At 49.1% G+C, this 15,772-nt stretch overlaps 2 protein-coding genes across 3 annotated transcripts in view; one reads left to right on the forward strand and one right to left on the reverse strand.

Moving 5' to 3' along the window:
• PHC1 (polyhomeotic homolog 1) overlaps positions 1–11,327 on the forward strand; it is a 24,784-nt gene extending 13,457 nt beyond the window's left edge. The window contains exons 9-15 of the mRNA XM_006032627.2: positions 1–136; positions 343–554; positions 1,758–1,872; positions 6,346–6,454; positions 7,141–7,291; positions 7,814–8,045; positions 8,440–11,327. The exon at positions 1–136 is cut by the window's left edge and continues 13 nt beyond it. Of these exons, the coding sequence (XP_006032689.1) occupies positions 1–136; positions 343–554; positions 1,758–1,872; positions 6,346–6,454; positions 7,141–7,291; positions 7,814–8,045; positions 8,440–8,594 (1,110 nt within the window). The 3' untranslated portion in view covers positions 8,595–11,327. The remainder of the gene's footprint in view (positions 137–342; positions 555–1,757; positions 1,873–6,345; positions 6,455–7,140; positions 7,292–7,813; positions 8,046–8,439) is intronic.
• Positions 11,328–11,628: 301 nt separating this feature from the next.
• M6PR (mannose-6-phosphate receptor, cation dependent) overlaps positions 11,629–15,772 on the reverse strand; it is a 7,674-nt gene continuing 3,530 nt past the window's right edge. The window contains exons 5-7 of one of the 2 annotated variants that reach the window (XR_003096041.1): positions 14,502–14,628; positions 13,324–13,499; positions 11,629–12,883 (exon numbers count right to left, since the gene is read on the reverse strand). Coding sequence is in view for 1 of the 2 variants with exons in the window: in XM_025214392.1 (XP_025070177.1) it covers positions 13,377–13,499; positions 14,502–14,628 (250 nt within the window). In the remaining variant the exon portion in view is untranslated. Of the gene's footprint in view, positions 13,500–14,501; positions 14,629–15,772 lie in introns of both variants that reach the window. The other variant, XM_025214392.1, reaches the window with a different exon arrangement.

The raw sequence follows: 15,772 nt of genomic DNA on the forward strand, positions 1-15,772 counted from the left end.
ACCTTGGCAGTGAAGCGCAAGGCAGATTCAGAGGAAGAGAAGGAGGAGTCACCCAGTGCCACTGCACTCTTGCCTGCCAAGTCCTCTCCTGTAGCAGACAGCCCAAAAAACATTGAGGAGAAGAGTGGCCTTGGAGGTGAGTGGGCTACAAAGGGCTTTGATTGCTTTGGATGAAATAGGAGTCTGATCTGGTATTGTGCAGGGGAATAGGAGCAAACAGGATGCCAGACTGAATGGACAAGCTATCTGAAGTGAGATTAGAACAGAGAAGATGGGCTTGCTGAGTTGGATGGTCCAGTGGCCTGGTTTCTTACAGTGACTTTTATTTATGTGTTTTTCTAGAGAAATCTGAGCCTGCCTCCAGTGTAACCCCAAGCACCCCCTCCAGTGAAGCAGGGTCCATTACCACCACCGCCTCTACTCCTGCCCCCAACTTGGCAATGGTGACACGACAGACTGGAGACTCCAAACCCCCACAGGCCATTGTGAAGCCCCAAATTCTAACACACATCATTGAAGGCTTTGTTATTCAGGAAGGGGCGGAGCCATTCCCGGTAAGAGCTGGGTTCCAGGTGGGGTGGAATCAAAGCTGCCTTGGGTGGAAGCTAGTTTCTGTGCGGCAAGTCTTTTCACACCATCACAGGAAAATTTTCCAGGTACCATTGCAGAGTAAAGGAAAGGGTTGGTCTATAATTTCCTTCACCAAGGAAAGTGATCAGGAGTTAACAGACTAGATGGAAAGGGGAATGGAAGGTGCAAACATGGGGAGAATGACCTGCGGGTTACAAGCTGAGTATGAGCCAACAGTGTGCTCTTGTTGCCAAAAAAGCGTGCTGGGCTGCATTAACGAGAGTCTCTTGTAAACCAAGAGAAGTGATCCATCCACTCTTTTCAGCACTGGGGTATTGGGCCCGGTTTTTGGCCCCACACTTCAAGAAAGATGTAGACAGATTGGAAAGATTCCAGCTGAGAGTGACAAAAACCATTAGCGATCTGCTAAGCAGGACTTAGAAGGAAAGGCTGAAAGAACTATGACTGTATAGTTGGGAGAAGAGAAGACAGTGGGGATTTGGTAAGTCTTCAAATACCTGAAGGGCAAGTATAGATATGATGGAGATGGGCTTTTTTCTGCCTGTAGGGGCCAGGACTAGGAACAATGGCCTCAAACTACAGCAGGGAAAACTTAGATTGGAGATTATGGGAGCTTTCTGACTATGAGGGTGGTCAGGTATTAGGACAGGCTACTTAGAAAAGCTGTAGACTCTCCATCCCAAAATTTTCTAGAGCAGGTTAGATATTTGTCAGGGATGATCTTGCCTTTAGTAGAGGGCTGGACTAGGTGACTTCATGAGGTCCCTTCCCACCCTACATTCCTGTGATACTAACCTGACTCATAATATGAGGGGGGAGGGGTACTTGCAGCTGTTCTTAAAGCAGAACATTTTATAAGCAGCAGTATGTCTTCCTGACACGCTTGCTGATGTGACAGATTCATGCCAATGGCTCATTAAAGGTGACTGAGTACAGCATCCATATTGATTTATTTGTGTTTCATCAACAGTAGTGTGGGAGCACTCTGGGGTTCTGGGCAAGCAGTGGCTAAGAGGTGTTGGTTGGTATGGAATGAATGACTGCTTTGTGGTTCCATCCCCTCACTGTGTGTGAGGAGGGGTCCATTGAGTTCTGAGATTGGGGTGAAGAGACTGCAGGTGAGGAGGTGTGCTTGCTGACTGGCCTGTCTTTCTTCTCCTTTGCAGGTGGGATGCTCTCAGATCCTCAAAGAGTCTGAGAAGCCACTGCAAGGAGGAACACCCTTGGGGCAGAGTGAGAACCAGTCCAGCAACTCCTCAGGAGGAGACGGTGCAACTGCAGGCGAGTTGAAGCTCTGGGAAGCCTGACACGTCAAAGAAATGGCATTTCCACCATGTGTGCACGTGTGTACATGGGCTTCTCTCCAGAGGGAGTGGGAGAGGGAGGTTCAAAATCAAGCCCTGCATCTAGTATCTCCATTTCTGAGAAACTGGAGAAGAAGACCCATCGGAGACTAACTAGGAACCCTCCTGGCAGTAGTAAGATATGAAGGGTCTGGTCTTCTCCATAGGAAGGCTGTCTTGGGGTTGTGTTGTATGCAGAGTGTTAACTGAAGGAGATCTGCTTTTGTGAGGAATAGGGTGCCTGACATGCTTGGAGACCCACTAAAAGCAATTAGAGGACTACTTTGCCACTGTCTTTGAACCCCTCTCCAGAAGGCTTCTGTACAGATTTCAGCTATTGGCAATCCCTCACGGTCAAGGATGGTTGTCTTCCGTGTTTGCTTTATCTCTGGGTCCAAAGATGACTGATGAGGCTGTTTCAGGAATGACAGACTCTTGCAATTTGGGTATATGTTTCTGTGTGGGGTAGGTGGCTCTGGAAGCTTGGTTAGATCCACAACATTCTGTTTTTGCTACTCCCACTTTTGTTTCCTGTTGTCATTGTAAGCTTTCAAAGTACTGAGATACCGGCAGTAGACTTTTCCTTCATTTGCGGTGGTCTTGGGTGATAGTCTCCCACGATTTGATGTTGATGTTACATTTTTTTCAAGTTGGCCTTGAGGATATTTTTTAAGTACTTTTCTCTGCCCTCCTCTTAAGCATGCATCTTGACTAAGTTGGGAGGACAAAACTTGCTTCTGGAGTCAGATGTCTGGATGACGTGGCTGGCCGAACAAAGTTGATGTTGGATGATCTTCGCCTTGATGCTCATGGTGTTTACTTGTGACAGAATGTTGATGTTGGTGCGTCTAACTTCCCATTGGATTTGAAGGATCTTCCACAGGCAACATTTGTACTTCTCTAGCAATTTGAGGTGTTTCTTGCATGTTGTCCATGTCTCAGCTCTGTACAGTAAGGTGGGGATCACACTGCTTGATAAACCATGAGCTTGGTTTTGGATCTGATATCACGATCTTCAAACACTCATTTCTTCAGGCATCTGAAGGATGCACTTGCACTTTTAAGGTGATGTTGGATTTCTTTATCAATGTCAGCTTCCTCTGAGAGATGGCTTCTGAGGTATGAGAAGTACTCAATATTCTCCAGAGTCTCGCCATAAAATCTGAATTACTGGAGCTGAGGATTGCTCATTATGAGCTTGCTGATGGGGAGGACTTTAGTCTTCTGTAAAGTTGAGCAGCAGTCCCATTATCTTCCATGCCTTGGTAAAGACGTTGATGACTGCCTGAAGGTCTGCCTCTGGCATCATCAGCATCAGTCCACTATAGCAGCATCAGCCAACTACAGCAACATCAGCATACTGGAGCTCAGTGATTGAGGTTGGGGTGGTCTTGGTTTTGGCTCAGTCAGCTGAAATTAAACAGCTTACCATCCATTTGGTAGTGGAGCTCCACTCTGACTGGAAGCTTGTTGGTGGTCAGATGTAACGTCACAGTAAGGAATATTGAGAAGAGTGTTTGAGTGATGACAGATCCTTGCTGAACTCCCATCTTAACTGCAAAGGGATCTATGATAGATCTGTTACTGAGAATTGCCGCTCACATGCTGTAATGGAGCAGTCAAGAATGGTGACAAATTTTGGTGGGCATCCATACTTGAGAAGGATCCTTTACAGTGCTTCTTGGTTGACAGTTGAAGGCATGTAGAGGGATTTATGTTGTTCCTGGCATTTTTCTTGCTGCTGGTGAGCTGTGAAGATCATATTAGTTTTGCTTCTTGATGCCCTAAATCCACACTGAAGTTCCAGAAGGAGCTGTTTAGCAAGTGGAAGGAGACGGTTCAGGAGGGTTCTCACAATGATCTTTCCTGTAGTGGACAGCAAGGCAATCCCTCTGTAACTTCTACAGTAAGACCTGTCTCCCTTCTTGAAGATTGTCATGGTCTTGGCATTTCTGAGGTCATCTGGGATTTCCTCATTGTTCCAGATCCATAAGATGAGGGCATGGAGCTATGATGTGAGCTCCTCCCCACCCACTTGAATATTTCAGTGGGGATTTCATCAACTCCAGATGCCTTGTTCTTCATCTGCTTGATGATTTCCCTCACCTTATCAAGGGTTGGAGGGATTCCAAGATCAGAGTGCTCCTATCAACACCAGAGTCTTGAGTGAGAAGGTCTTCAAAATGTTCCTTCCAATGGGTGTTGATGGGCTCCCCTTTCCTTGATCAAGTCTTCTCCATCCTTAGTCCTCAAGACAGTTGGTCCCTGAGTGTTCAGACTGTAGATGGCTTTGATGGCACTGGGAGAAAAAAAAAACCCAAAAAAACCTATGCGTATTGTGGTTGTCAGCGAGATGTTAAATGGCCTTCACCTTTTCTTTCCACCACCTCTTTTGTACTTCTGCCTTGGCTTGTTGAAGATTCAGTTTCTTTTACTTGGGGTTGGCATCATTCTGCCAAGTACAAAAGCCTTGTGTTTCCAGTTGATCAATTCTTGGATCTCCCAGTCAGTCTCATCAAACCAGTCTTGATGTTTCCTGGTAAAGAATCCAAGTATCTCTTCATAGGCGCTGATGATGGTGGACTTGAAGACACTCCCCAGCATTGCTGACTTTCACCCATTGTTGTTGATTGGACAGTTTTTTGTTGAGGCACTGGTGAAATAGTTCTTGCTTGATTGGGTCTGTGAGTCCTTCAGTGTTGATCTTCCGTGGCATTGCTTCTGTTACAGCTGTTGTTCAGGAGCCAGTTCGAGTGGCATAATCAAGCGGATGAGTTGGTGATCAATGTGGCTGTTGTCAGCTCCTAGCGTAGCTCGGATGATGCGGGCATCTTTGCAGTTCTGGGCACAAACAATGACGTCAATCAAGTGCCAATGTTTAGATCACAGGTGGTGCCGTGATATCTTTGTGCCTGTTTTTCTGGCAGAATAGGGTGTTGGTGATGGTGACCCTGTTCCGCACATTTGGTCAAGAGGAGGATGCCATTGGACTTGACCTTTCCCAGTCATTCCTTACCTATGGTTCTGGTCCAGATGCCAGAGTCCCTTCCAACTCTGGCATTGAAGTTGCCAAGCAGAATAAGTCTGTCTCCCTCCAGAATGTCAGAAAGGACTTGGTCATGGTTGGCATAGAATTCCTCCTTGATTTTGTTAGCAGCGTCAAGAGTCAGGACATATATGCTGATGACAGTGGCGTATTGCCTCCCCACAACTTAAGACGGGTAGTCAGTCATGAGGCGGTCAGGGAACTCATTGAGTTGGTTCATGAGTTCATTCTTAATGACCAAGCCAGCTCTGTGAAGTCAGCATTCTCAGTCCTGCTTACCTTCAAAAAGAGGATATAACCACGTCCTTGTTCTTTGAGCTACCTATCTCCCACTTGCTGGGTCTTGCTTACTACAGCATCATCAGTGTTCTTTTGCCTGAGTTCTTGAGCCACAGTTGCAGTGCAGCACTTTGGGTGCTCACTATTAGGATTGTCCATGAGGGTCCTGAGGCTCCAGGTCCCAAAATTGATTAGATGATTTTGACCACAGTGAAGGTGATCCTATTGGATGCAGTTATCCAGTCAGGAAGAAGGTAGGCAGATTATGTTTAAGGCACCTTTTCTAGCCCCCTCCCCATGTGGGGTGAGCTGAGCAGATCTTGATGAGGGCTGTTCAGTTGCAGTTGCCATTGCCAAATTGCACTCCTGCCTCATTCAAGAGCTAGATGACCTCCTGGTAACTGCTGCCTTCATGCCAGTTCATGACTAGGATCTTTCAGACCTCACAGCCCTGCTCATGGAAGATGCCTGCATATGATTTCTTTTATTGTGGAGAAGTTGCTGCACAGCAGCTTCCACACGGTTCTTGACAGAATGGGACCTTGATCCAATGGCAAGGAAGCCAAGACAATTGGAGTTCTTATTCTGCTGCAGCCTTTGTCAACCTTCACAACTGTTGAGATTCTGACATCATTTTCCACCTGCTCTACTGTTGAGGAATTGTAGACCCATGCTTGGGGGCCAGGCAGGCTTATTATAGTGGCATCCTGTACTCGCCATGTCACAGCACCGTCAAAAGATGTATGTGGCCTTTCAGGAGGGAACACATTGACACCTGCTGTCCCCACCATATCCTGGTGGTGCTGCTGCTGCTTGGTCCACAGCTGCTTATTTGTCAGAGTTACTCCTGCTTACATTGCAGCTAACCACTCCTGAAGGTGATGCCACTACCCACCTCTTGTGGACATGCTGGGTAGCAGCGCAGCTCTGCTGCCAGCTGTACAGACTGACAACTGGGTGGCTCTCCATAGACCCCTGGCTGAGTTTATGTGGGGCAATTCTCTGACCACTGGTGGTAGGTGGGAACAGTGCATAATGCTGACATACTTCCTTTGGTTGTAACAGTGTCACACTCTGTTTCCCTAGAGCTGGACAAGAAAGCAAACCTACTGAAGTGTGAGTACTGTGGGAATTATGCCCCAGCCAGCCAGTTCCGTGGCTCCAAGAGGTTTTGCTCCATGACCTGTGCAAAAAGGTAACAGCCAGGCATTGTGTCCTTCCTCTGTCTGTTTCCTATGGGTAGGCACCTTTGTTTCCTGAATGAGATGCAGAGAGCTCAGTCCTTCTGGGCCTCTAGGCAGGACTGCATTGGCCATGGAGAGCCTGCTGGATTGGACCTGTACCTTGACCATCCAATGAAAAGATGCTCACTAGTTTGGCAGGAGGTGGGTGCAGCCACCCAACCTTACACCTGGGATGTTTCTACATCTTGGAGGATCCTTGTCTATGGTAGTTGTACCCAGAGCTGTCCAAGCTGACATGTTACTGACACTCTGCTCGCTTGTGCTAGCTATATGGTCTTTCCAGGCTGTGGGGCTCTGAGCTCTCAAAGGGCATAAGGCAGAAACCACATGGGAAAATCAGGCCAGGAGATGTTGTCTCCTCTGGTTGCAAGTTGCTCTCGTGGATCCTGTTACACCTTGGGGGAAGGGAGCTGATTAGTGCACAGCTCAGGGTCTCTAGATGTTGGTTGTGCAAAAGCAAGTATGTCCTTTGGGAGAAGGGCTGGCTATGGTGGAGCAGACCGTGGTGCTTGATAACAACAGGGAGTTGGCACCCCCCATATTCTGTATCCCTGCCTTCTGGACCAGCCTGTGTCTTCATTTGGATTAGGAAGAGTAGAACTGTTTCCTTTGACTTCTCTTCTCTTCCTTATTTAAGGTACAATGTGAGTTGCAGCCATCAGTTTCGGATGCAGAGGAAGAAGATGAAGGAATTCCAGGAAGCTAACTATGCCCGTGTGCGTCGGCGCGGGCCTCGGCGCAGCAGCTCAGAGATTGCTCGAGCCAAAATCCAGGGCAAGCGGCACCGGGTGAGGATACCTTTCCTTCTGGGGTGGTCTGTGCTGGGGCTTCTGACTTTTGTATCTCAGCCAAGCTTCAACCCCATTGGCATTATTCTTATCCTTTCTGTTGGATGTCCTGCCTCTCGGGCTTTGGATATATTCCTTTGGCTGAGATACAAACAGAAATCCTGGCCATTTGTGGTGATGGGGACAAAATTCCCATGGCTATATGGCTAAGTCAGATGTCCTAGCCAAAGTCCATTCAGCCTCAGTAAATTGCCCCTTCCATCAGAAACCCTGGGGGAAATGTTATTCTGCCGTGCTCCCATTACAGCAGTGTGAATGTGGCTCTGCTTGTAGAAATATCTGTCTCATTCCACCCCAGATGCGGCTGTATTGGTGTGACCATTTCCCACTCGCATAGTGTGTGGAGAATTTGCTTCAGAAACCATGGAGCTGATCTCTCCAAGCTTCTCCTGATATTGCGAGGTTACCCTTGACTGTCTTCCTTTTTTTCCTCTGCACCTGCCTGGTATGTGGGACCTGCAGGGCCAGGAAGACTCCAGTCGAGGCTCTGACAACTCCAGCTATGATGAGGCTTTGTCTCCAACATCCCCTGGACCCCTGTCAGTGAGGGCCAGTCATGGAGACCGGGACCTTACCAACTCCAGCATGGCCCCACCTACCCCTGACCTACATGGCATCAACCCAGTGTTCCTGTCCAGTAACCCCAGCCGCTGGAGCGTGGAAGAGGTGTATGAGTTCATCGCATCCCTGCAGGGTGAGCTTAAGCCCCTCTCTGGTCTCCCCTTCCCTTGGATATATGTCCTGATAGAACAGGGAGGGCTCTCAGGTGCCTTTTTGATATCATGGGGTGAAAGGTGCCGACAGGGAGATTGAAGTCTGGAGGCTGGTGCCTCATATTTTTGTTCCTTCTCACTCCTATCCCTATGGGTCCTGACTAAGGAGAATCCTGAGCTGGAGGAGACAGTATGGTCCACCCCCTGTAGCTCCCTAACCTAGGGACAGTAGGTTAGGGAGCTTCCTAACCCACGTTTTTTTCTCACTTGTCAGGCTGGCAGGGCAAGATGAGAGCAAGGGCAAGCTCTCAAAACAGGGAGTGTGGGGGCAGTGGGCAGTCTCACTGTGCCTCCTCCTTCTCACCCCTATTGCAGGCTGCCAGGAGATTGCAGAGGAGTTCCGCTCACAGGAGATTGATGGCCAGGCTCTGTTGCTGCTGAAGGAGGAGCACCTGATGAGCGCCATGAACATCAAGCTGGGCCCTGCCCTCAAGATTTGCGCCAAGATCAATGTCCTCAAAGAGACCTAATGGCCCTGGTGCTTGAGGTCTCCCTTCTGTCTGGACCCCAGGGCACCCACCAGCCTTGGGGGCTATCTGCTGGGCAGTGGAGGGAGGGAACAGGGCTATTGTCCATGATCTTACATAACAAAAGGTTGAGGGAGGACATTTTTCAAGAGTGAAACTGCCACTTGGAAGCCCAAGTATTGGCCTCTCAATGGTGCTATGTGGGGGAAGAAAATTCCACCTGAGGCCTTGAAACTGTTTGTTCCTTCCATGAGTGCATCTCACTCAATCTTAAGTAATCCCTCTGTGAAGAACAAAAGGTGGAACTCCTAGGAAGGGAATAAGGACCTCTTTCTGCCTCATCAGACGCTCTTGGGAGGTATGGAGATATGCCAGCCCCTTCCTGCCACTGCGGGGCTGCTAGATCCTCAGTTGTTTCATCTGAACCTCTTGCCACACCAGAACTTTGATGCAGAGTGGAGCTTGCCCAGCGCTGACACTGGGAGCAGATGTCTTTGTCTGGTGTGAAGTTTGTGGGGTGGGGCAAATCACAGATGTTACAGAGGTGGGCAGATGGGTAAGAGCAGCAGAGCCACCTCCCATTCTGCTCTTGAAAGTATCTAGACTGTGGTCCCAAGCAGGGTTTGTGCCTGTTCCAGTATAAGAACCAAACCTTGGAGGCCCAGATAACTAGGAGCTGCCTTAGCTTTACTGTTTCTGTCAGCGATACAGTGTGAAGGCTGTACGTACTGCGGTGTCGTCTTGCCCCAAACCGGCCAGTAGAAGGGGTTTAATCTGAGCACTTCTGAGTAGGCGTTCATTTGGGAACCCTGCAGCACCTCTCCCTGGGGCTGGGGCACCGCTTACGGATCCAAAGCAGGAGTTTTCAAAAGTGGTGAGGCTCCACATTAGTATGAGCTGGCTTTATTTTATTTTATTTTTTTTAAGTGTTCTCTTTTCAGTTTGTATTATTTTGTGTCTCTTCTGTGCTCTCCACAGGAGAGCTACTGGGATAAATTTTCAGCAGGCAGGGTTGTACTACCTGCCTCAGGCCTCTTATTTTTGGCTGTAAAACAAGTATTTCTCTTCCTGAGTAAAAAGAATGCTTCAAAGACTGAGCACTGTGCCTCTGTTGCTGCTCTTCAGGAGCTTACTTGATGTGCTGGGGTTTGCCTGACAAGTGCATGAGATCCAGTCACTGTTCTTTAGAGCTGGCAGAGCAGTTTGCAGTTTCTGCTAGCAGGTCTGGCAGAGGCCCTTTGCTTTAATAAAAGCAAAGCAAGGATGTTCCCAGAACGTTGTGGAGCAGGAAGACTGAGATATGCCTGCTAAAAGCTAGCAGTGTGGGACTTTCAAGTGTCCATCATCCGTTTCAGTGGCAGCATGAGTCAGATTGGCCTGACTCTGCCAGTCTGCTCAGAGCAGTCCATGCAGAGGTTGACTTAGATCCGTCTGAAAACCAACATGAAGAGCAAGCTGCTCACAATTTGATAGGAAGCCTGGCCTGGTATCCTAGAATCTCAAGGTGTCGTAAATTGGAGGTCTTCTGTCCCAAGTGCACATGGGTTGGGGGCAGGCATGACTGGCTTGATCCATCAGTCCTGCAGCAACTAATTATATCGTTGGAGAGTTAGGCAGTCTAAATGTGCTAGAAAGCTTTGCTTCTAATGTGGATGCGAAATATAGATGTGGTCTGTAGGAATCTGATTTCTTTTAACTTGACATGGTCACTACCTAGGTACTACTTAGCCTTGCAGTGGCAGGACATTGACAGTGCCCTCCTCCCCATTTTACTCGTGGCAAGTTTACGAAGTGGTTTTGGGTATGGGCCTATTAATTGTGAGAGCTTTGTCCCCAGAGATTTTTAGGAACAAGTTAGGTAAATGATTGTCTAGGACAGGAGCAGGCAAAATGTGGTCTGTAGGCTAGATTCAGCATGTGGAACTATTTTTTTTTTTTTTTTGGTCCAGCCTGTGGCAGGTCCCTTGACTTTGCCAGGTGGTGCTGGGGTACCCCCCATCTCATGCAAGCCTACAGCTCACCCTGGGATGCCTGCGTGGCAGCCATCAGCCCCACCAGCTTGGCATGGGGCAAAGCATGAGCCCCATTGAGGGCTTCAGTCCTCATGAAGACCGCATGCAACTGGGCAGGGAGCTGTAGGTAGTCTGCCCCTGCACTGCTCTGCCCCATGCTAAGCTGGTGAGGTTGGGGGGTTGCCAGCATCCTGGGGTGAGCTATGGGATGGGGTGCCCCAGCTCCACCCACTTCTCGCCCAGTCCCAGCATTGTCTTGCCTGCTGCAAGTGGTGAGGTATGGAGATGCTGCTGGGTCCGCTCCCCTCCCCCTCCTGCCTGCAGGCTACATGCCCCAGGCCAGGGGAGGGAAGGGAGGCTAAATTCTGTGAGCCTCCTCTGCCAGGTTCACAGCCTTCCTTGCCCCTTCATGGGTACTGCAGCCCCTTAGCAAGGCCCAGTAGCAGCTTCCAGCTCTGCCCCAGGCCCCCACTGTCACCACCCCAAGATCCATGTCCTGGACACAGCTCCAGGGAGCTGTGTGGGCTGGTGAGGAGCTGTGTCCAGGGTCTGGGCTGGGATCATGGGGGAGGGTAGTCTCAATCTGCTTCTTGGGAGTGTGCAGGCAGTGGATCATGGCTCTAGCCCAGACCTGGCCCTGCATTGTCACTGTTTGGTGATCCCATTCTCCCCCACCTCTCCTGCTCCTGAACACCAAGAATTTTGGTGAGTTGCAGTGTAGGGAAAGGTGCTGACATGGTCTGTGACAGCTACCACAGCAGCTTATGTGGCCCTCAGGCCCAAATAATTGCCTGGCCCTGCTCTAATTAGCAAGGGATGATCCTGCCTTAAACAGGTGGCTAGACTAAATGTGAATTCCTAACAGTCTTTTCAGTATTACTGTTCTAAGCTAAAGCATTTTAGTCATGCTTTTAGTTAAGCATGACTAAAACAAGGTCTAGTTTTCCCCTTTGTGGGTGAATGGAATTGCAGACTCAAGCCCCAGAACCTTCTTGTTGCTGAAATACAAGTGTAGAATTTGAGTGTTTGGGTTTATTTCCATCATTTTATTTAAAGTTTTTGTACAAAAAATGTATTTGAATACCACCATGGAAACCAGTAACAGAACAGATTAAGTGACTTCCTATTTTTCCCCATGTTATGAGATTTAAAGATGATAACAGAAGCCCAAGAGAGAAACAATTGTGCCTACTCCAAGCCCAGCACCAAAGCATTTAATCTTCTGCCCATGACTCTCTTCCTCCCTCAGAGAGACCAGAGTCTGAGCCTCATCTCACACCCCCACTTCTGTACTCTTGCTTTGTTCACACTACAAAAAATATATCTTTCCTTTTGGTCAATCACTTCTGTTCTATACTGAGTAGCTCTGCCCAGCAGTCATGTGGTGGACTAGACCTGGCTGGTTGCTTATGGGTAGAGGCTACCATCTTGCACCAGAGACCAAGGTGCTAAGTACCTGCAAGTTTCACTGACTTCTATCCATCACATCATACCCCTGTAGCTAGCTGCTGCTTTCTTAATAGGGGTAGCACCAATGCCATGCAGCTCTGACCCCACTTGTAGCAGGTAGTGAGGCTTTCCAGCACAGCTGAGGAGGGATGCATATACAACCAATAGCTTGTGTTGGAAGAGAGCAGGTCCTACATAGCTACACGTCTCCCACCCCTTTGGATGCTAAGCCAGACCTCCAGCTCACCACTTCTTATGCAGCAGAAGTCAGCTGCCCTGTTTTCAGCATTTCATGCCATGCTGTTCTAGTCAATGTTTCCTTTTATAAAAAATAAGATCTAGGCAGTCCCACAGCTAAAAAAAAAAAAAAAATACCTGCTGAAGGCTGTCATGATCTCCATGAGGGCCAGTCAAGATCACAGCTTTAAGAACTGCATAGTGCCATGGCCACTTAGTGCTTCTGCTTAGGCAAAGCTTGTCCTAGAAACCAAGTCATTATCTAGACTCTCAACTACCCCTGAGGTCAGTGTCATTTTCCAGGCTCATGCCCAGAAGTACATTTGGCTTCCTTGTGATGGAGGAGGAGGTTGAGAGTCTTCCCCTTGCCCCTTTTAAATAGGAAGTCACAAAACCATACTGACTCCCGTGACTTATTGGGTGCAGTCCCCTTAGCAAAACCTATGAGTTTTGGTGACGTCCTTCTGCTGAAGCTGAAAGAAATTGGCGTGCGCTGTTCGATTCAGGCTGCTGCCAGGAAAATGCAGGCTGCAGGGAGGCTGCTGCCTGCTCCAGCCTCATGGAGTTGGGCAGAACAGCCCTGCTGGGATGGTGCTGGGGAGAGGGGGAAGGTGGGCAGTGAATGGTTTGTGGGACAGCGCAGAAGCAAAGAGAGCAGAAAGTGCATTTAAATAGGGAACAATCCAGTGTCACAGATCCAGTAAGCCTGATGGAGAAGGTACAGAAGAAATGTTCCCTTCCCCATTCCCAGTTGTTTCAGAACCCCTCACACACTAGAGACCCCCTCTTCATGCTGACCTGCCTTGGCAGGTGTGTACAGAACCTCCCAGCTGCTCCTGCCCTGTTAGTGAGCTTGTGCAGCAGTGCGCTCCCCAGGTCTGCCCACTGGGACCAGGGCTGCATGGACAGAAAGGTTCTGTGATGGGCTGGGGTGAAAAAGTAGGGAATCAAAACAGCAGCTGTGGTAAAAGCAAACAGTTCAAAGAAAATCAGATTGTGGTAGAGAAGAGCACAAAAGGAGTGGCCAGTAACACCTGGGAGAGCGAGCGCAGCAAGGAAGGGGGAGAATTCAATGCCTCAAGTCTGGTCACATTGGTAGCAAGTGGTCATCCCGCTCTTCAGACTCCTCACCCAGTTGGTCATCCCCCACACCACGGTATGCAGCTGGGGCATTTCGAGGCTTGGACCGGCAGACAAAATCGCAGCCGTCCTGTAAAGATAGGTTATTGCATGGAGGTCAGATAGCACATCTATCTCGTGGGACTGAACAAGCCAGCCCATTCCCTGCTTCTGCTTATGGGCTGTGCCCAGCCTTGAAGCCCCTGAGCAACTGGGAAGCTCCAGAACTCTCAACCCTGGGCCCATCTACACATGCGCTTTAAGTGTGCAGTAGTGTAATTCTACTGCACATTAAAGCATTGCATTAAAAAAACCCACGCTAATATGCTAGTACACAGTAGAATAGTTACTGCACATTAAGCATCACCTGAAAAGCATGCACTTGCATGCATTCATTTAGTTCCTCATTGGAGATACTAAATTTAATGCACATTAGGAAGAGTACATTAATGCACGTGTAGATACACGCACACATGGGTGCACAGGGGACTCTTTCAGCCCAGCTGGCTTGGGGGCACAACAACACTGCACTAAGATAGCTATAGCAGTCATTTTCTGCTTCCTAAGGCAGCTGCCAGATAATTTTGAGGCAGCCAGGAAGAATTCTCTATATTGAAACAGCCATGGTTTTACACTTCATCTCTCTCCCTATGAGAAATGCCATAGGCCCTCAGATGACCCATTTCTGCAGCTGCGGGCTGGAATGACCTGGATCTGCTTCAAGGTGGGCCAGCACTAGGAAACATCCACTGCTGCTTCTCTCCCTGCTGCCCAGGCTGGATCCTATAAAACTTTGCAGGCTGTAGGTTACCAAATGCTGCCAAAGGACCATTAGCACAGCTTCTAGTGTGCAAGTCAGTTGCTAGACACCAACACTGAAGAGAAAACCTGGACTGAGGAGAATGTTCCCCAAAACTCATCACCACTCCCCCAACCGCACAAGCGTCCTTCTTGGAAGGAATCTTATCCCACAAGAGTCATCTTGAGCCTCAAACTTGCGAGACCTAATGTAAGTCTCAAGTCCCCAGGGGCTTCCCCTTCTTCCCAGTTTACAGTCGGGCTGGACTGAGCATCTATGATGACTTTCACTCACCGCCACCAGGTTGCCTAGATCCTGCCAGAAGGCAAAGTGAGGGAACTGCTCCATGCCCTTTGCTCCCACCACCAGACGCTGGTAGAGGAATCCCCCCACAATGTAGACAGCAATTACCGATGAAAATCTGGGGAAGAGCATTGAAAATAAAAATGTGAAGGGAAACCAATGGGAACCTGGCCCAGCAATCTCATATTAGGCCTTAGAGCCAACAGCTCAGCCCCAGTCAGAAGAGAGAGCCCTATACAGGGGACGGGAAGAAAACATTCCAGGCAATCGATCTGCCCCAGCTACCCCCTCTTGCAGGGTGGCAAGCAGGTTCTACCATGTAACACCTATAAATAAAATGACCATATGTTCTGGATTGGCCAGAACAGTCCCAGATTTCAGAGACAGTCTCAGTGTCCCAGCCACTGGAGAAAACTGAAGCAGAAGTTTTGGATTGGTGGGAACCCACCTGCACATGCCTGACTAGGAAGCTGGACAATATGGGACTTTTGCTTCAACTTCCTCCAGAGAGCCCAATCACTGAGCTGCTCCCTGGTCTGCATTCTGATGGGCAGTAAGCAGAGTGCATTGCCCAATAGAGCCGGGGGTGGTCCATCTGTCCCAGCCTCACTCTTGAAAGCTGCACACAGAGGGGTACACACACTGCCCTTCTCAGCCCTGCTCCATAGTGTCCACCTTCATCCCTCCCAGTCCCAGATTTCCCTCAAATTATTATAGTTACCATGGTCACCCTACTTATAAAGCTGTTGCAGAACCACAGGTGAAAGGCCTTACAGACAGGCAGCAGTGACGGGCCAATGGTCTGTTCTGATAGGGCATTTGAGATGTTCCCAATCAACACCAGAGGCTTGGAACTGGTTCCCTCCAAATGAAAGGGGACACAATGGTGGGAGTCTATTACAGACCTCCCACTCAAAGTCCTGAGCTTGACCAGGAGTTTGCCCAGGAACTGGCTGAGGCAGCTTGCTCCAGGACCATGGTTGTCATGGGTGACTTCAATTACCCGGACATCTCGTGGGAGGATTGCTCAGCAAAATCTGAGCGGTCGCAGAGCTTCCTCTCGTGCGTGGATGACCTCTACCTGACTCAAGAAGTCTATGGGCCAACAAGAGGCAAAGCGCTGCTCGACCTGGTACTGGCTACTGGGGATGACCTAGTCGGCGACCTAGTGATCGATGGGAAGCGGGGTGACAGCGACCACGAGCTGGTCACCTTCACCATCCACCCGAAAAGCTGGCAAGTCAGTCAGCAACGCGCAAGTC

This window comes from Alligator sinensis, unplaced genomic scaffold, assembly GCF_000455745.1.
Source record: "Alligator sinensis unplaced genomic scaffold, ASM45574v1 scaffold1129_1, whole genome shotgun sequence".
Taxonomy (NCBI): domain Eukaryota; kingdom Metazoa; phylum Chordata; order Crocodylia; family Alligatoridae; genus Alligator; species Alligator sinensis.